This window comes from Triplophysa rosa, linkage group LG21 (assembly GCF_024868665.1).
Source record: "Triplophysa rosa linkage group LG21, Trosa_1v2, whole genome shotgun sequence".
Lineage (NCBI taxonomy): Eukaryota > Metazoa > Chordata > Actinopteri > Cypriniformes > Nemacheilidae > Triplophysa > Triplophysa rosa.
In genome coordinates, this window is record NC_079910.1 from 17,958,598 (window position 1) to 17,978,153 (window position 19,556).

General features: G+C 49.4%; 1 protein-coding gene across 6 annotated transcripts in view; it reads left to right on the forward strand.

The window, feature by feature from the left end:
• Positions 1 to 19,556, forward strand: part of LOC130571834 (regulator of G-protein signaling 12-like) — a 41,545-nt gene that overhangs the window by 11,812 nt on the left and 10,177 nt on the right. For 4 of the 6 annotated variants that reach the window (XR_008965129.1, XR_008965130.1, XM_057363084.1 and 1 more), the window contains exons 3-13: positions 766 to 909; positions 1,043 to 1,225; positions 4,386 to 4,530; positions 4,877 to 4,965; positions 6,787 to 6,993; positions 7,091 to 7,164; positions 7,270 to 7,396; positions 10,513 to 10,603; positions 10,748 to 10,806; positions 18,010 to 18,124; positions 18,297 to 18,761. Coding sequence is in view for 4 of the 6 variants with exons in the window: in XM_057363084.1 (XP_057219067.1) it covers positions 766 to 909; positions 1,043 to 1,225; positions 4,386 to 4,530; positions 4,877 to 4,965; positions 6,787 to 6,993; positions 7,091 to 7,164; positions 7,270 to 7,396; positions 10,513 to 10,603; positions 10,748 to 10,806; positions 18,010 to 18,124; positions 18,297 to 18,761 (1,699 nt within the window). In the remaining 2 variants the exon portion in view is untranslated. The remainder of the gene's footprint in view (positions 1 to 765; positions 910 to 1,042; positions 1,226 to 4,385; positions 4,531 to 4,876; positions 4,966 to 6,786; positions 6,994 to 7,090; positions 7,165 to 7,269; positions 7,397 to 10,512; positions 10,604 to 10,747; positions 10,807 to 18,009; positions 18,125 to 18,296; positions 18,762 to 19,556) is intronic. The other 2 variants (XM_057363085.1, XM_057363086.1) reach the window with 2 other exon arrangements.

The following is a 19,556-nucleotide window of genomic DNA, read 5'->3' on the forward strand; positions in this document are numbered from 1 at the left end:
TCTCGAAGAGGACCAGGGCTGCTGGGAAGCAGACGGTGCACGGGATCTCGGCGGCCAGAGGGCGGTCGAGTCGTGGCTGGGGAGGATATACTTGATATCCTCTGTCTGCTCCCTTACTGTTGAGAACTGCAGCTCGACAGTATCACCAAACAGCCCCCCTTGCAAAATGGGTGCATCGAGAAATCTCGGCGTTACTCATCTGTGCAAGGTTAAGTCAGAGGTGTCTCTCCTGGACCACAAGTGTGGACATCGCCCGACCCAGGGCCCGCGCGATCACCTTGGTCACCCGTAGAGCGTTCAAGTGTATTTTATACTATCCAATGCACTAAGAATTTGTAGTAGTGGATATATACAGTATAAACATATTGTAGCGAGGAAGGCGGGACGAGAGCCGTGGGACAGGAAGGCGGGGCCGGTGGCGTGAGTGATTTATGAGTATCAGCTGTACGCGCACCGGTCCCGCATGCCTCACGGGGAGCTAGGGAGCATAAGAGGACGAGCGACGGGACTGCCGAGGAGAGAGAACCCGGGCCCGGAAACTGTTAAGTTTGTTTATGTTTGTGTGGCCGGCAGTCGACCGTGAGGTGGCTGCCGGTCTTTTATTCTTGGATTATTGTTTGTTTATTTTGAATTAAAGTTTTATGAATGTTCGCCGGTTCCCGCCTCCTTCCTTCCCTACATTGAACTTTGTTACACATATATTTTGCTTTTAAGTTAAAAAAAGAAATGTTGATGATCTAAGTTGCAAAATGCTGCTTATTTCAGCTATCTTACAAGGCCAAAGACATCTACAACTGCTTTCTCTCAAGTAAAGCGACTATGCCGGTGAACATTGATAGTCAAGCTCAACTTGCAGATGATGTCCTGACAGCTCCACAGCCTCAAATGTTCAAACAGCCACAACTGCAGGTCAGCATATCCACACACCAATACACAAACATGTACTCAGACAGGCATATAAAATCCCACGTTTACACTATGGTTGTCATGATTTGACGAGGCAAGTTAAAGTAATTGTAACACCTTCGCTTTACCCCTCCAGATATTTAATCTGATGAAGATGGACAGCTATGCTCGGTTCCTGAAGTCCACTCTCTATCAGGAATGCATGCTGGCTGAGGTAGAGGGACGACCTCTCCCTGACCCCTGTCCGATCCCATGTAGCCCTGCCCCGTTTAAATACAGCTTCATCTCTGACCGTTCCACATTCTCCCCAGCTAAAAAGGTGCAAACGTTTTCACAGAACTAAAAGTTTGTGGTGGTTATAAGAATAAGTTGGCATGATATTTGCAAAAATGTGTAATTCTTTATGATCCATTTGTTCAGTGGTTTACAGTATATGGTAACACTTTACAATAATGTGCTATTAGTTAACATTAGTAAATGCATTAGCTAACATTAGCTAACAATGAACAATTTGGTTTTTCAGCATTTATTAATCCGTTTCAATGTTAGTTCATGTCAATAATAATTTGTTAATTCGTTACATTTATATAGCGCTTTTCTGGGCACTCAAAGCGCTTTACATTGAAGGGTGGAATCTGTCACGGATGAGGTGCAGAAAACCCAAGCGCAGGCAGACGTGAAGGGGTTAACAGAAAACGTTTAATAAATACAAAACCACAAAACAAAAACCCACGGTGGGGGCAAAACTAAACTAAGAACATATATATATATATATATATAACAGAAAACAAGACTTCCCACGAGGGGGCAAAATGAACACGGTCAAAATTACAAGAATAAAATAAACAATACCAAACTAGACGGGGAACAGGATCTGGAACAAACAAGGCACACAAGGACCGAAGTACACGTACTACAAACATAGCACAAACTAAGAACAATCCACGAGCACAGGACAAAGAAACAAGAGGGAATATATAGGCAAGACAAACGAGGGATAACGACAAGGGGCAGGTGTGGTTAATCAAACACTCAGGGAAGGATAACAAGGAAACGAGAGGAGCGGGGCCAATGACGAGACACTGGAGAGAACGTATATTATTGTCAAAAGGACAATAATATGTTTCTCTCCACACATAACCAAAAGCTTTGCCATGGCTCTGCTACAGGACCAAGAAAAACATGACTAAGGAAGCAGAGCCATGACAGAAGCCCCCCCCCCTTTAATGAGCACCTCCAGGTGCTCACCAAGGGGTAGACGGACGAGACAGGGCAGACTGAGACAGTGACATGACAAGACAAAACAACAACAAGACTAGGGTGAGACATCAAAAATAACAAACATGGGAGGGGGGTGGGGCCAAACAAGGGCCCATAGGGGGCAGTCCAAAAGGGAGGTGGGGAGAAGTCCCAGTCCCCGGCTGCGCTCGAGGGCGCGAAGTCCTGGGGAACTTAGGGGGAGTCCTGGGGACAGTCTTTGGCCCTGGGAGTTTCCCAGGGACCGGCTTGGCTGCCGGACTGGGGACCAGCTGGAAGACCGGCTGGACAGGGCTAGACGCCGGCTGGAAGGCCGGCTGGACAGGGCTTGACGCCGGCTGGAAGGCCGGCTGGACAGGACTTGACGCCAGCTGGAAGGCCGGCTGGACAGGGCTTGACGCCGGCTGCTGTACCGGCTGGGCGGCCGGCTGGACAGGGCCCGACGCCGGCTGGAAGGCCGGCTGGACAGGGCCCGACGCCGGCTGGACACCGGCTGGACACAGGACTATGACGACGACAGCATGACTGACACGACTGGAACAAGACTGCCAGACTGGACATCAGGACTAGACCAGGACTGGACGCCGGCTGCACCGGACTGGATGCCGGCTGCACGGACTGGACGCCGGCTGGACACCGGACTGGAGACGCCACGGCTGGATCCGGCTGGAACGACCGGCTGGGATCGCCGAGCTGGATCACCGGCTGGGACGGCGGCTGACACCGGACTGGAGATGGACCGGCGCTGCACCGGACTGGACCTCCCCTCCTCGGCTTCTTCCGACCGGCCCACAGGACGATGTGGCCGGTTGCTGAGAAGCGATGGGGGGCCGGTTAGCTCCGTCTAGAGGAGTCGGACGGGGAGTCCCACGACTCCCTTCGTCTACGCCGCCACGGAGCTGTGGGCGGAGGAGGAGCTGCCGGGGAGAGATGGATGGAGCGGTCGTGCTGATAACCCCGATCTGTATAGCGCGACCCTCCGCAGATCACGGGCAGTGGGGAAGAAAGACTGGGCTGGACTGAGACCCTGGGCTCCGGCCGATTCATGGCGTACCTGATCATGTCCGTGAAGCCCAGCGGTCTCAGCATCCTCATCTTCTGCCCGTGACAGCGGTTCGTTCAGACCGCCGTTGAACATTGCCATTGCTCCATCTCATCATGGACCATCTCCCCTGCGGTCTCGAAGAATCGGTCGGCAAACTCCAAGACGTCGGAGTAGCCCTGTCGCAGACCGCAGAGGAGATGAGCCTGCCTGGATCGCCTTGCCTCCATTATGCCTGCTGGCCACAAAACCACAAAACAAAAACCCACGGTGGGGCAAAACTAAACTAAGAACATATATATATATATATATATATATATATATATAACAGAAAACAAGACTTCCCACGAGGGGGCAAAATGAACACGGTCAAAATTACAAGAATAAAATAAACAATACCAAACTAGACGGGGAACAGGATCTGGAACAAACAAGGCACACAAGGACCGAAGTACACGTACTACAAACATAGCACAAACTAAGAACAATCCACGAGCACAGGACAAAGAAACAAGAGGGAATATATAGGCAAGACAAAGGAGGGATAACGACAAGGGGCAGGTGTGGTTAATCAAACACTCAGGGAAGGATAACAAGGAAACGAGAGGAGCGGGGCCAATGACGAGACACTGGAGAGAAACGCATACCATTGCCAAAAGGACAATAATATGTTTCTCTCCACACATAACCAAAGGCTTTGCCATGGCTCTGCTACAGGACCAAGAAAAACATGACTAAGGAAGCAGAGCCATGACAGAATCTCCTTAACCACCACCAATGTGCAGCATCCACCTGGATGATGCAACGGCAGCCATATTGTGCCAGTACGCCCACCACACACCAGCTTATTGGTGGAGAGGAGACAGAGTTACGAAGCCAATTGGTGCATATTGGTACAATACAGTTATTCATGTTAGTTCATGGTGCATAAACTAATGTTAACAGTGACAACGTTTGAGAAAATGCTGAAAGTAACATGAATTAATATTAATAAATGCTGTAGAAGTATTGTTCATGTTACCAAATGCATTAACTAATTGTTAACAAATAACACCTTATTGTAAAGGGTTACCGTTTAGATGACATAATTACAGTTTTGTGATAAAACAGTTTGTAATCTCGCATAACGTGACTCTGACTCTCACTGCATTGGATTTTATTGCAATATCATGTGTTACAGGAAAACAGGAGACCCAAAATAGGCAGGTCAAGTGATGACCTCAGAGAGAAACATTCCGATAAGAAAAATGGCTTTTTCTCATGGTACAGATATCCAAGTATTGGAAAAGGACAAAAGAAAAGAGATGCCCCTGATTTATCTTACAGTAAGTATCAAATATCTTATGAGCAATAATGATACTTGCGCGTCAAAGCGCATGCTTGTGTAGTGCCCTGTAGACCTGAATAAGCCAACAATATGTAAGGTCTTGTTAACAATGCATGTTTAAAAAAATATTTTGCTTTACATGAAGTCATGAACACATTCTGCAAGGCTGTTTTGATGTCAAGTGTGGAGAAGAATGTTGTTGTTGATTTGCACGTAAACCCTTGAAACGTGTTTTTAACAATCAAATATTTTAGTAGTTATACATGTTTTGTTGATATAAAATCTGTTTAATGTATATCACCATATTGCATTGCTATGTTGTGATTATTCATATGTGTGGACAGATTGTAATGGGCGGAGAGAGTCTCAGGGTTCCCTGTCCTCTGGTGCAAGTCAAGAACTGAACACCTCCTGTCCCGTAAACAAGAATGAGGTAAGAGGATCAGGGCCTGTACTCGAAACATTTTGGCTTCAATCCTGTTGAGTTACTTAGAAAGTGCACAGTGTTCACACAAGAAATTCTTACTTTTAATGCCCCCTTACATTAAATTAAACCATCAAAATACGAGGACAAAATGGACAAAACACTAGACTTTTCATGTATTTATTGTACAAAATTATTTGGCAAAAAGGCAAACTACACCATATCAGGACATTTGAGTTTTATTAAAATATGCACACAATGCATAGAAAAACAAAAAGCTCATAGGAAATAAGGAATACATTGACTACAAATGTATCTGTTATTATTATTCGTTGATCTGTTCTTTAGTAGTATGTTGTAGCTGCATACTCCTGGTCTCAATAAGCTTTGTACATGTATATTTTTTGGCCAAGACTCCTTAAAGGGATACTCTGCCGAAGAATGAAAATTCTGCAATGAATTACTCATCCTCAAGTCGTTCAACAACCATAGGACATCTGTTCATCTTTGGAATACAAATTAAGATAGTTTTGAAGAGGTCCGGGAGCTTTCTGACTCCCCCGTAGACTGCAATCCAACTGACTTTCAAAGCACAGAAAGTGAGTAAAGACATCGTTGGAATTGTCCATGTCATTCCAGGGGTTCAGCCTTAAAGGTACAGTTTGTAACAATTTTGAAGTAGAATATCCAAAAACCACCTGTTATATATTTTATTCAGCTGAGTACTTACAATATCTCAAACAATGTTTCCAACTACTTGTAAATCGTGAGAAAATCGCCATTCTAAACAGTGACACAGGGCTGTGCAGTCGCCTGCCAATGGCGTCATATCCACTTTACCCTTTGTTACCGCCTTTACTGACGTAGAAACCTGAATGACAACAGTGTCGTGGACAAATGCGAAAGTAGTGTGTAGCATCTAGCACGCCACTAGCTTGTTTCGAGTAGTCACTTATTTATGGACCACAATTATACGCAACATTTATAAAACTTTATTACTTTACCTCATCCGCTAATATGATTTCTCTTTCCCGTCTGATTGATGGCCATCAACGGTGGAGTTGAAGACAACAGATCCCATCATTCCATGCTCCTTCACAGCATCATCAAGCTACGCCATTGTTGTTGTTTTGATCGTGCGCCCTCTAGCGGCGTTTTTTTTACAAACTGTAGTGTTATCTATGTAAAGCGACGAGGATACTTTTTGTGCGCAAACAATTAAAAATATGTCCAATGCGTGTTCATGAGAGCACGGCGACGCGGTGACAGTGCATCCAGGGTAAGCATCGCACGACCCATACGTGTCATAACCACACGAACCACTGGAGTGACATGGACTATTTCAATAATGTAGTTACTCACTTTCTGCGCTTTGAAAGTCAGTTGCGTTGCAGTCTATGGGGGAGTCAGAAAGCTCCTGGATCTTAATTTGCATTCCGAAGACGAACGGATGGCCTAGGTTTGTCAAACGACTTGAGGAGTAATTCATGGAAGAAAATTCATTTTTTGGCAGAGTATGCCATTAAATTCTTGTCAAAGCTGAGCTTCAGCTTACACTCCAAGCAGAACTATGCAATATGTATACAAAGTCATTAATGAGTCCAAAAATATTTGAATAGAACAAAGACCTAAGTTCCCCCAAGTTGGACATCTCTTTTGGTCACAGCTGTACAAGGCCAAGCTGTCTCAGTAAATGATAATAAATAAATAAGCCACTAAGAGGCTGTGTGTTCTTTGATTAAACCATTGAAAATGTTTGTTTATGGGAGCAACACAAAGTTCAGTATTAATGATGATAATCAGAAAATACATATTTTTTAATGTGGAAAGCAGTGTGAGTTGAGGAACTCCGATTCTGTTTGGGAAAAGGATGGAGAGAGATGCAGCAAAACGTGTACCGTAACACTGCCGGATGGCTCCAGTTGCTGTGTTCCTCTACGGCAGGGTGCTTCCATCAGGCAGGTTCTGCTGGAGCTCTGTCAAACACAGCACATCAACCTGGCTGCTGTCGACCTTTTCCTCACAGGAGGAGAGAAGGTAGAGAGGGACATTAGACCTTTATGAGTTTTTAACTCCTTTATGTATATTTTGTAAATGTGATGTCTGCCTGTTTACTCCATTGGTCCTTGTTTAGCCTTTGGTGTTGGACCAAGAAAGTATTACCCTTAGTTCCCGAAACCTTCGCCTTGAGAAGCGCACTTTGTTCAGGTACATTTTCTTTAAATTTAACTCAATTGTGAAGTCTCTTTCATGCAAACATTGTGACTTGATTGACGGTGTCTTAAATAGTTATGTCCTGTCTGCTATTTTCAGACTGGACCTGGTACCCATTAACAGATCGGTTGGATTGAAAGCAAAACCAACAAAACCTGTGACGGAGGTTCTGCGACCTGTGGTAGCCAAGTATGGACTCCACCTTGGAGATTTGGTGGCCAGAATAGTAAGTTATTGCTGGTAACCTTGGTTACTTATGGTTGGATCTACTGTATATTTGCAATGTTTACTGTACATATGTCAGATATGCGCCTCCACACCAAACACCCGCAGGACACGGTTCTGTCAGGACTGTCCAATGAGTTAGAAAACTTGAGACCAGAAGGACCGAGTCCTGACAGAACCCCCGCCCCAAGAAACGCCTCACGGCGTTTCAAGGGAGAAAACCTCCGCGGGAGTGAACAGAAGAACACACAGACAAACACCACAAAGACAACACAAACCAAACCAAAGGGAGCATAAGGGCAGCAATTAAAGGACTGGGGTGTGCCAATAAAAATAATAAACACGGGAGGGGGGCGTGGGAACACAAGAGTTCAAAGGAGGAAGTCCAAAAGTGTTGGGACAAGGGGGGACAGTCTTAGTCCGTGGGGACGCTCGAGAGCGCGGAGTCCCGGGGAAATTGGTAGGGGAAGTCCTGGGGGGAACTGCCGGCCGTATGGCCGGGTCGGAACATGTCTGTGAGACCGGCTGTAAGGCCGGCTGAATCTCTGGCGAGAGGGCTGGCAGAGTCATCGGCTGAAGAGCCGGCGGAGACTGGGACGCCGGCTGAGTCACCGGCTGAGACGCCGGCTGGAGTACCGGCTGGGATGCTGGCTGGGAGGCCGGCTGGAAAGCCGACTGAGTCACCGGCTGGAAGGCCGGCTGAATCTCCGGCGAGAGGGCCGGCAGAGTCATCGGCTGAAGAGCCGGCGGAAACGCCGTCTGGAAAGCGGGCTGAGATGCTGGCTGAGACACCGGCTGGGACGCCAGCTGGAGTACCGGCTGGGACGCTGGTTGCACCGGCTGGGACGCCGGCTGGAGTACAGGCAAGGACACTGGCTGGGACGCCAGCTGCACCGGCTCGGACGCCGGCTGCTGCGGCTGGGACGGACCTCGTGCTGCTCGCGGTTGCCTCTTTTTCCTCAGCCGAGCCACCCGCCCGGTGGTCGGCTGAAGGAACGAGGTGAAAGCTGGGGCTGGCTCTGGGTTAGAGGCCTCAGAGGAAGACCCCCAAGACTCCCGCCTTCCCCGTTTCTCACCGAGGCTGGTGGGTGGTGGTGAGACCGCTGAGGGAGCACCGAGGCCCAGGACCCCGAGCTGCACGACACCACCCTCTGGAATCGCCGCCAGTCCCGAGGGAGACTCCGCCATGGATGATCCCCTGGAGTGCTCACGCTCCATAGCGCATCCGAGCTGATCGACGAAGCTCAGGGGACTCATCCTGCGCATCTCGGCAGATGGAACGGCTCGTCGAGACAGCTGTTGAATATCACCTTCAGCTCCCTCTCGTTGAACCCCGAGTAGCGCGCAGTTGATAGAAAGTTCATTGTGAAGTCCTTTACCGGGGTCCCTCCTTGGCGAAAGCCGAATAGTGCGTGAGCCTGGATGGATTGTTCAACCTCCATGGAGCTGCCTGCTGGGTTCTTCTTTGGTCGGTTCATTCTGTCACGAAATGGTCAGGCCGAACCCAGATGCAGGCAGGCGATGAAGAGGTTAACTCAAAAAATATTTATTAAACAATAAAACAAACAACCCGCGATGGGGGAACAAACACTATAAACAAAACCTATTCAAAAAGACAAACAAAAACTTCCCGCAATGGGGCAAAATGAGAACTAAAACTAATGAACAAACCAAACTCACATACACGGACAAGGCAGGGCAATGCAGGGACACGAGAATTACAAGAACAAGGACTTCTAAACAGCACTGAGAAACATAGAACAATGAACCGACAAAAATTTGAGACTGATGGAAGCATTAAATAGGGAGGCACTACAGAGGATAATTACAGAGATGAGGGACAGGTGACGAGGATAAAACAATCATGGAAAGATTACGGGAAACAAGAGGGCGGGGCTAGGAGACAAGACCGGAGGACAAGTGGCGCACAATAACAAAATCCACGCGCCTCCACACCAAACACCCGCAGGACACGGTTCTGTCAGGACTGTCCAATGAGTTAGAAAACTCGAGACCAGAAGGACCGAGTCCTGACACAAATGTGCACCTGATGAACAGCTGTTACAGGGTGTGGAGTTATGTGGTATATAAGGCACTCTGACTCTCCGCTGCAGTTTTCCCCCTTTTAAACATTAAACGGTGGTCAAAGCCAGTCCTCTGAGTCAGCCTTCAGAAGTTAATAGAATACAGCACTAAGCAGAGATTAGAAACGAATGCCTTACAGGAAGCCAAAACCACTTAGCTCTACATCTGGTTTATTTTTACCCAGTGGTCTATGAACATATATCTAAGTGCACAGATCTTAAGCAATAACTTAAAACCATATTAAGCAGATCAATGTGAACATACTGTGTTGGACTAAATTGTCCTTACTGTGTTAGTAGCCCATATGAAGCTAAGATGTTAAAGTGGCAGTCCAGAAGCTTGGCCTTGGGTTACCTGTTCAGCGAATAAAGCCATCGCCGTGATCCTTTTGGATGTTGGAGAAAACTCTCAAAATCCCTGTCGATATTACCTCTTGCTTTACATGGTGCTGTCACTTTTGCTTTGACTGCAGGCTCTCCGTAGCATGAGGTTACTTTGTTATTACAACAGGGGATTCCTCAGATAAAATAGTCTGAATTTAATAAATTGCGATGTTTACATGACATTCCCCAGATGATCGCTTTTTAAAACATTCCAGATTAAACACAGCCATCTAGATAACATTTTAAATTCTAAGCTTAAACAACTCTCCGCTTTTCGCAGCACCGCAGTCTCCACACACGTGATGAACTGGCCGGTTCCTCTCCTTTGTAGTTACTGACCTGGCCATGGAAAATTATAAATCATTATTATAAGCTTACCGTTGTGAATTGGTGTAAGATAAGCCAATCATTTTGAACACTGATCTGTCTATGTATTTGATCAATAATTGATTTCTGTTTATTATTAACCCAAAAAAGTTACAAAGTGGTGCTTTAAATTGAACAAGGAGGCCAATACTAATCAACATGAAAGTCAACATGAAATTTAAATGTGTCCTATCCTTAATACCACATTCCTGAATGTGTTTCGAATGCTCTTTTTATGCTGAATTTGTTTAAAATTATACTTTGAAATCGTTCTTGTGTTAAGAGTGGAGAGATGGACATTCTTGATCTCGGAGTGCCAATATCCAACCTTGATGGCCTACGAGTTGTGCTAGAGAGGGCTGATCCAGCCAAAGGTCAATTCAATCCAATTCAGTTCGATTTGATTTGATTTCTTTTTTTTTCTTGTTACCGTGTTCTCTCTGCTAATATTAAGTAATTTTGTGCAAGGTTGCTTCAACATTCTTTTGTGTAACTATTTTGTTGTACTCCTCCAACAGACAAATCTAAAACACCCAATTCTAAAATGCCAGCAGCCAAGAAAGACCTGACAAGAGAGGTGATATTAAGTTACTGAAACTGTGAGATGGCTTGTCTGACTCATACCTCTAAATGACTCATGTGAATGTGCTTGCTTTTATGTGGTGTTTTGTTTGTTTTAAGTTTTTGTGTGATCTACATGTTGTGCAAAGTTGTGAAACTGCTGAACATGGAATGTCTTTTTAGATATCAGTACTATCGGATCATTTATAATTAATAATTTGTCCATTTCAGTAAAGCCAACTTATAATGACAATTTGGTGTTAATTCACTCCCCCTCAGGCCATCCAAGATGTAGGTGACATTGTTTCTTCAGTAGAAAAGTAAAATTTCAGGTCTTTAAAAGTGCAAAAACAAGTTAGAGGCAACACACTATAAATCTTGACATCTAACAAAGCAAAACAATTGATTTGTTCAAAAAGGTGAACATTGTTAACAACATTATCACAAGCAACTTATAACCTCAGCCAAGCTGTATATCTCTAAGTCAGTGGTTCACAAAGTGGGGTTCTCAAAGCATATGGGGGGGGGGGGGGGGGGGGGGGGGGGGGGGGGGGGGGAATTAAATATAAATTTAAGGGGCAACAGGCAAGGCAGGGGAGGGAGGCGGGGGGGGGGGGTTGAGGGTGGTGGGGGCTGCGCAGGTGATCAGCACTACAAGATAAAGTATAATACACCATCAAACTGAGAAAAGCTATCACAAGCCTGGAATCCGATAGCGAATAGATGGAATAGTATTTCCGCTATATTAATTTTTCTGTTGCATGCCGCCAATCCTCCATGCCACGGCTGCAGCTTCTCTGACTGATGCAGTGTTTCCCATTCATTCCTAATTTGTCCCACCAGTGTTACTAAGTTGGTCTTGCTTTTCCGGCGGAGGGATCTCCTCTCTCCCCGTCTACTGTATGCAATAAGCGGCAGTTAGAAACATCACATTTAGTTCACTGTACAGCGACTGGCTCGTGAATGAAAGAGTACAAAACAATGTTTACAAATCCATTCACTGTTACAGACTGTTTGAATAGAGACACATATTAATAAGCATACTCCTTCCACCTGGAGGCAGAAACAAACGGACTGAGAGAGGCGACAGAGTGTGGGGCCACGGTTTTTTAAACTGCTTTAAAGTGGGACGTGACCGAAAAAGTTTAAGTACCACTGCTCTAAGTATATCGTCTTTGTTACGGATGTAACCTCAGTTCCCTGATGGAGGGAATGAGACGTTGTGTCGAGCCGACAGATGGGGTTCGCTCTTGAGAACCTATCAGCTTCTGACTAGTTTAGAAAAGGCCAAGGAAATTGGCGAATTAAATTTGCATGCCGGACACAACGTCTCGTTCCATCCATCAGGGAACTGAGGTTACATCCGTAACCAAGATGTTCCCTTTCTGTCAGTCTCTCGACAGTTGTGTCGAGCCGACAGATGGGGTTCCTATGGAAAATGCCACAGCGCTGTGCCAATCTCTAGCGGAGCGACGCTGACTGGCCTGGGCAAGTCAGGTGTGAGCGCTAGCGCGAAATTGTGACCGTCCAGTGGAGAGGTAGGGGGTCCCAGAGCTTTTTGGAAAAAGGTGGGAAGCCCCTGCCACCGGCCGTCACGGGCGGAGGCCTTGATTCTCTAACAGCGAGAAGCCGCCCGGCACCGTAAGGGCCACTGGGTAAGCATTAATCCCCCCGGGGGAAAAATGCTACAGAGAGCACTATCCTACCATAGAGAGGAATTAGTGCAGACACCACATGGTCTCACCATCAGGGGAGAACTCATGGGAAAACGTGCAGACTGAAGGGGTTGGACTGAAGGACCTGAAGGTGGACCTCCCTAGGACCTAGGGAGGTCATGGGTTGCCGAGGTGGGAACCATTCATGAGGATACATCAGATGGAACCGCCCACGGGGGGGGGGGTTACCACGTCTGGAGCACTAGGTCCAATTAGAGCTATCTGGTAGATAACTCAACTGTTCCCCGGCCTAAGGGGCAGGGCTGCTCTGCCCAGCCTGCCCCCAGGAAGGTGCTAGTGATGGATGGAATGCCTGTTCTTTACCCAGTGGGGAAAGAAGGGAGGCGTAAATAGCCGCTGATCCCCCTAGAGGAAGGGGGAAGGGCTTTCGCAGGCGTACGCCCTACCTGCTGCCAGTCCTACACATTGCCCTGCAGGACGCGGGCTGACACTGGTTCCACGCGTAGGTATTAGAACCTCGTCAAGGTGTTGGGCGTAGCTCAACCCACAGTGCCGTGTTTACCGGAAGTGCAGGAGGAACTTTGTAAAACCTGGAATGCCCTTTCCCGGCACGTTTCACGTCAAACAAAGTTCTGTCACCCTCTCTTCCCTCGAGGTTGATACAGCTGGAGGATACGTCAGGGGGCTCAACCTAGACTCCCGTCCAAAGCATGTGGTGTCTCGGCATCTCTGGTGTCGAGAGTTTACATTGCGGCGGACCAAGCTGCCTCCTCTCTCCACGCTATGGCTCCTGCCAGGCCAGGGCGTTGAGAGAGCTCCACGAGGGTAAGACCGACCCAGCGCTTATGCAGGAACTCCGCGCCGCCACAGACCTCGCTCTACGGACGACCAAGGTGACCACGCGGGCCCTGGGTCGGACGATGTCCACACTTGTGGTCCATGAGAAACTCCTCTGGCCGATCCTTGCACAGATGAGTAACGCTGAGAAGGTCCGCTTTCTCGACGCACCTGTCTCGCAAGGGGGGGCTGGTTGGTGTTACTGTCGAGCCGCAGCGGCCCCGCTCACCCCCGCCTGTCGGGGGGGGGGCGCGAGACCCGCACGCGGCCTCCCCCGGAGGGTTCTCGACAGTAAGAAGCAGTCCTCCGTGCCGCAACTCGGCCGTTGAGTCCCGTGCACTGTCTGCTTCCCGGCAGCCCTGGTCCTCTTCGATGCCCTCCAGCTCTGGCGCCCCCCACTCAGGCGGCCCCCCTGGAGGAGACAGCGAAGAGGAGACCATCGCCCCATCAGCAGCCGCGGCGAAGCGACTGTCATGGGAAGACCTCAGGGGGATCGAGGCTACCATTGGGCCCGACCCCAGCCACATCGCTGGGAAGTCGGATAGGGACGGATCCTGCCCCGTCTCTCCATCTGCTGGCCCCCTCCGGGGGGCTAGCGCCCACTTACTCTCAAAAAAGGAGAGTTTCCTCTCTCTGGGTTATCACAGCCGCTCTCACCCTCTGCACGACGGTGAACGGCAAACTCGACGTTGCGTCATGGCGAGGCGCAATGTCGAGTATAAGCACCAGCCCTCAGCACTCTCAGTCAGACAGTGCGTTGAGCTGCGCAGTCGCCAGGCAGGAAAAACAGCAGAGCCGATCTCCTCCCCGGGGGACCTCCCCTGGCAAGGAATCCGTACTGCTAGCCATCGAACCACCCCCGGGTGGACGATGAAAAAGATCGTACCTTAGTCCCCGTCTCATTCTGGGAGCCTGTCTGGCTTCCCAGGCTGTCAGACTGGTTAGGGAAGACGATCCGTCTCGGCTACGCGATCCAGTCGCCTCACGCCCGCCAAGTTCAGCATCCGATATACCTCAGTCAGAGGTTTGGATGTTCCCGTACTTCGGGCCGAGGTCGCCACCCTTCTGGTGAAGGGAGTGATCGAGCCCGTCTCACCAGCCGAGATGTTCAACGGGTTTTACAGCCTGTACTTCATTGTCCCCAAGAAAGGCGGGGGGTTGCGCCCTATCTTGGGTCTGTGTGTTCTGAACAGGCACCTACACAATAGCTGCCTTTCAGGTTGATCACGCAGAAGCGCATCCTGACGTCCGTCAGGTGTCAGGACTGGTTCATGGCAATCGACCTGAAGGACGCGTACTTCACGTCTCGATCCTCCCACGACATCGGCCGTTCCGACGGTTCGCGTTTGAGGGATGGGCATATCAGTACAGGGTCCTCCCCTTCGGTCTGTCCCTGTCTCCACGAGTCTTTACGAAGGTCGTGGAAGCCGCCACGAAGGTGTGCGGGTACTAACTATCTCGACGACTGGCTCAAGTTTTGGCACACTCTCGAGATCTGTTGTGTACACACAGGGACCTGGTGCTCCGGCACCTAGATCGGTGGGGCTACAGGTCAACTGAGAAAAGAGCAAGCTCTCCCCGGTGCAGAGCATCCTCTTTCTCGGTATGGAACTCGACTCTGTCCTCACGAGCGGCCCCACTCACCCCCCGGGGGGGGGCGCGAGACCCGTGACGAGGAAGCCCGCACCCTCGCGGCCTCCCAGAGGCAGCGCGACTGACTAGTGCACCCGATCAGTGTTGAACTGCCTGAAGATCAGACAGTCAGCGGTCCCCCTGTAACAAGAGGCTCCTGGGATACATGTCATCCTCGGCGGGGGTGGTCCACCTCGGGTCAATGCACATACGACCGCTCCAACACTGGCTGCAGAGTCAAGTTCCTTGGAGAGCGTGGCACACCGGCAGCAGGCGTATGGTCACACGCTTTTCTGCCGACACACCCTAACCCCCTGGTCTCCATGACCTTCTTGCGGACAGGGATCCCTTTTGGGATGCCTTCCTGCAAGGTTGGGGTGCCGTGTGCAACGGGCAAGCACTGTCGGGGCGGTGGACGGGCCCCCGCCTGCGTTGGCATTCAACTGCCTAGAGTTGTTGGTTGTGATACTTGCATTGAGGAGGCTACTACCTCTCGTGCAGGGAAGCATGTGCTGGTCCGGTCGGACAGCACAGCTGCTGTGGCGTATTCTTTCACTCACAGCAGCTAACATGACTCGCCCGACGCCTCCTCCTCTGGAGTCAGCAGGTGATCAGCTCCCTGCGAGCCACACACATCCCAGGCGTCCTGAATCAGACAGCCGATGCGCTCTCTCGTCAGTCGACGCCTCGCGGAGAGTGGCGACTCCCTCCCCGTGCAGCCGGCTCAATTGGGGGCAGTTCGGCCAGGCACAGGTGGTCCTGTTGCCTCCCCGGACTCCACCCATTGTCCGCTTTGGTACTCCCTGTCCGAGGTACCCTCGGCACGGATGCCCTTGCGCACAGCTGGCCGCGGGACAAGCGGAAGTACGCTTCCCCCCAGTGAGCCTCATTACACAGGTCTTGTGCAAGGCCAGGGAAGAGGAGAATCAAGTGGTACTAGTTACGCCCCTTTGGCCTAACCAGGACTTACAACAATTCCCCCCTGGCCGCCCCCCTGGCGAACGGCTTCCCCAGGGGAAGGGGCACGTTATGGCATCCCAGGCAAAACCTGGTCTCCATGTCTGGACGGGACGAGGAGATCCCGCTAGGGCTAGGGCTTCGTCCACTGTGCGGCTATACGCCCATAGGTGGCGCCTCTTCTCGTCCTGGTGCTCTTCTCAGTGAGAAGACCCGCGGAGTTGCTCGGTCGGGTACGAGCTGTCCCGTCCTCAAGAGAGACGGGGGAGTAACCTCTCCCTCTCCACACTGGGAATGTATGTAGCCGCTACGGCCGCTCATCATGACCCAAGTGCTGGGTAGCCTCTGGGACAGCACGACCTGGTCATTAGGTTCCTAAGGGGTGCGAGAGGGTGACCACCTTACCCGCGCTCCGTACCCTCTTGCGACCTAGGTGGCGGGCCTCAAGAGGCCCCGCCCCCTTCGAGCCTCTCGGGGGTTGCCGCTCTTTCTCAGTCTTGATAAAGACGGCTTTCCGCATGGCGCTCACCTCCAAGAGGGTAGGGGATCTATAAGCACCCTTCGTGTCCACAGATTGCCTAGAACTCGGGGCCGGGATTCTCACGTTATCTTGAGACCCCGCCCCGGCTACGTGCCCAAGGTTCCCACCACTCTCCCGAGAGACTAGGGGACCGGGGAGGAAGACCCAACCCACCCGTGTTGTGTCCAGTACGCGCACGGCACCTCTACTTGGACCGCACGCAGAGCCCAGAAGCTCTGAGCAGCTCTTTGTCTGTTTTGGAGGTCAGCAGGAGTAATACCTACGCGCGGAACCGGTGTCAGCCCGCATCCTGGCAAGGTGTGGGACCGGCAGCCGGTAGGACGTACGCCTGCTGAAGCCCTTCCCCCTCCGGGGGGAGCAGTGGCGATCCCGCCTCACTTCTTTCCCCTCGGGTAAAGAGCAGGCATTCCATCCATCACTAATCACCCTTCCAGGGGACAGGCTGGGCAGAGCAGCCCTGCCCCCTTAGGCCGGGGTACAGTTGAGTTATCTCCCACATAGCTCTAACCGGACCTAGTGCTCCAGACGTGGTAACCCCCCCTCCGTGGGCTGTTCCGTCTGATGTATCCTCATGAATGGTTCCCACCTTGGCAACCCATGACCTCCCCAGGTGAACTCCCACCTTGCGGTTAACTCCTGCAGTCCGCACTTTCCTCCCATGAGTTCTCCCCTGATGGTGAGAGCATGTGGTGTCTCCACTAATTCCTCCCTACGGTAGGTAGTGGCCTCTGCAGCGTTTTTCCCCCAGGGGGGAATAATGCTTACCCAGTGGCCCGTACGGTGCCGGGCGGCTTCTCGCCATTTAGAGAACTAGGCCTCCGCCCGTGACGGCCGGTGATAGGGGCTTCCCAACTTTGTGTAAAGCTCTGGGTCCCCCTACCTCTCCACTGGAGGGTCATAATTTCGCGTTAGCGTCTTCGTCTGACTCGCCTAGGCCAGTCAACGTCGCTCCGCAGAGATTGTGACCCGGCTCAGTGCTGTGGCGTTTTCCATAGGAACCCCATTCTGTCGGTTCGACACAACGTCGAGAGACCGACAGAAAGGGAACGTCTTGGTTACGGATGTAACCTCGGTTCCCTGATGGAGGGAACGAGACGTTGTGTCCCTCATGCCACAACACTGGCCGCCCACCCCAGCGGTCGGGGGAGGATGCTTTAGGCTCCTCAGACCAACAGGTGAATGAATGAGCACGCCGGCTTCCCTCTTATACCCGGACATCCGGGGAGGAGCCCGGCATGCAAATTTCATCGGCCAATTTTCATTGGCCTTTTCTAAATACTCAGAAGATGATAGGTTCTCAAGACAAACCCCATTCTGTCGGTTCGACACAACGTCTCGTTCCCTCCATCAGGGAACCGAGGTTACATCCGTAACCAAGACGACTTGCATTTTACGAAACACCAAGGACTACTAATTCAGCTAAAAATGTAACTGTTCTACTGAGGAAACAATGTCACTGAGAAAGTGACATTTTCAATTTCTGGTAAACTAACTCTTTAAACTTTATAAACATAATTCTATAAGACAATCAGCCCAGGATTCACTTATCCTATATCTATCTTTGCTGCATTTCTAGAGACACAACAGCTCAAAGTGGAAACTGTTGAAAGGAGTTGGTGATGACAAACATCCTCGGCCAGGAGCGTCAGAGAGAAAGAAAGGCAAAAACAATCACCTAGATGAAACTGAGGGTAAATATTTGTCCTCTGATGCTGTTGAACATTTTCATTAGACAGCTCTTTGGAATACTTGGTTTATGAACTGGTTTAGATTGGTTAAATATTTTTGTATAATGAACTGTACAATTCCACAAAGTTAATTGGTATAATGTGTTCTTACTGTTTAACTCCCTCTTTTTCCTAGAATTGTTTGAGTTGCTCAGTCGTGCTCAGAGCAGTCGCGTCGATGACCAAAGAGGCTTGCTGAGAAAAGAAGACCTTGTGCTTCCTGACTTTCTCTGCATAAACCCGTATTCTGAACCCCAACCTCACTGCTGTTCCACTCCCACCTCTCACAAACCCGGCCATACCACCACCATTACTCTTCCCCAACACCCCAAACCCAGTTCTTCTAATAGACATCCCCACTCACCCACCCATGAATCGCCCCCTTTCACTACCCCTCTCTCCCCCATCTCACGCTCCTTCTGTCCTCAGAATCAAGATGAGGAAGGGCTGGGCAATCTGACTCTGGTGGGGGAGGGGGATATCACCAGCCCAAACTCCACCCTGCTTCCACCTCCACTAAGCTCTCCGCCCCCTAATGAGGGCAGCCTGTCTGAGGCCAACTTCACTCCACCACCTTGTGTACACAGACAACCAAGCCCAGGTATTTCTCCCACCTGACTAGCCGTGAGTATTTTTGTTTGCGTATGGTGGGTGGTGGTTTTAAATGGATTAGTAGAATATTAAAAAACACCCCAAATTCTCCTGTGCTTTCATATGTACTTTTCAAGTGTGGTAGGTCATTCGGGTGTTCTGAACAAATTTGCTTATTGTGCACTAAATACCGGTCCTTTCATATATATGCATGGCAGGTAAAAAAAGCAAATTTATCCCAACTCAAAATCTCAATAGCTCATTTCCCTTAAGTAAAAATTCAAAATGTAAATAACTTGTGTTACAGATGTAGTATTTTTGTGATGAATGTTTTAATATAAAAGAATGGTCTTTCCTTCAGGAGACAATATTTGTATAAAAAAGATGGTAGATTATTTTGTGACGTAAATTAATTATTGGAATTATTTGACAGTGTTCATATACAGTAGGTGTATTAAGGATGTGTTTTTTTACTGTGCTTTGAGGGGTTGTACATTAAGCTTTGTTCAGTGTTGCTCATTTTAAAGACCTGTTTCTCATATATTTGTTTCGTTTTTAATACTGTCTGTGGAAGGGTGCCCCTAACCATCTAATTACTGGCAATGCTATTCAACAATGCTGAATCTAAAGATAGTATTTCACAATATCATTGTGAATGAAAACATTTTAATATTTGAGAGCTATACTTTTGTACTCTAAAATCACACAAATCACATTGTTGGAATGCTTTTTCCTCTCTTCTTGAGTCCTTTGTAGTTGAACATGTTTAGTCTGTGTGAATCTCATTAGATTTAATAAATGCTAT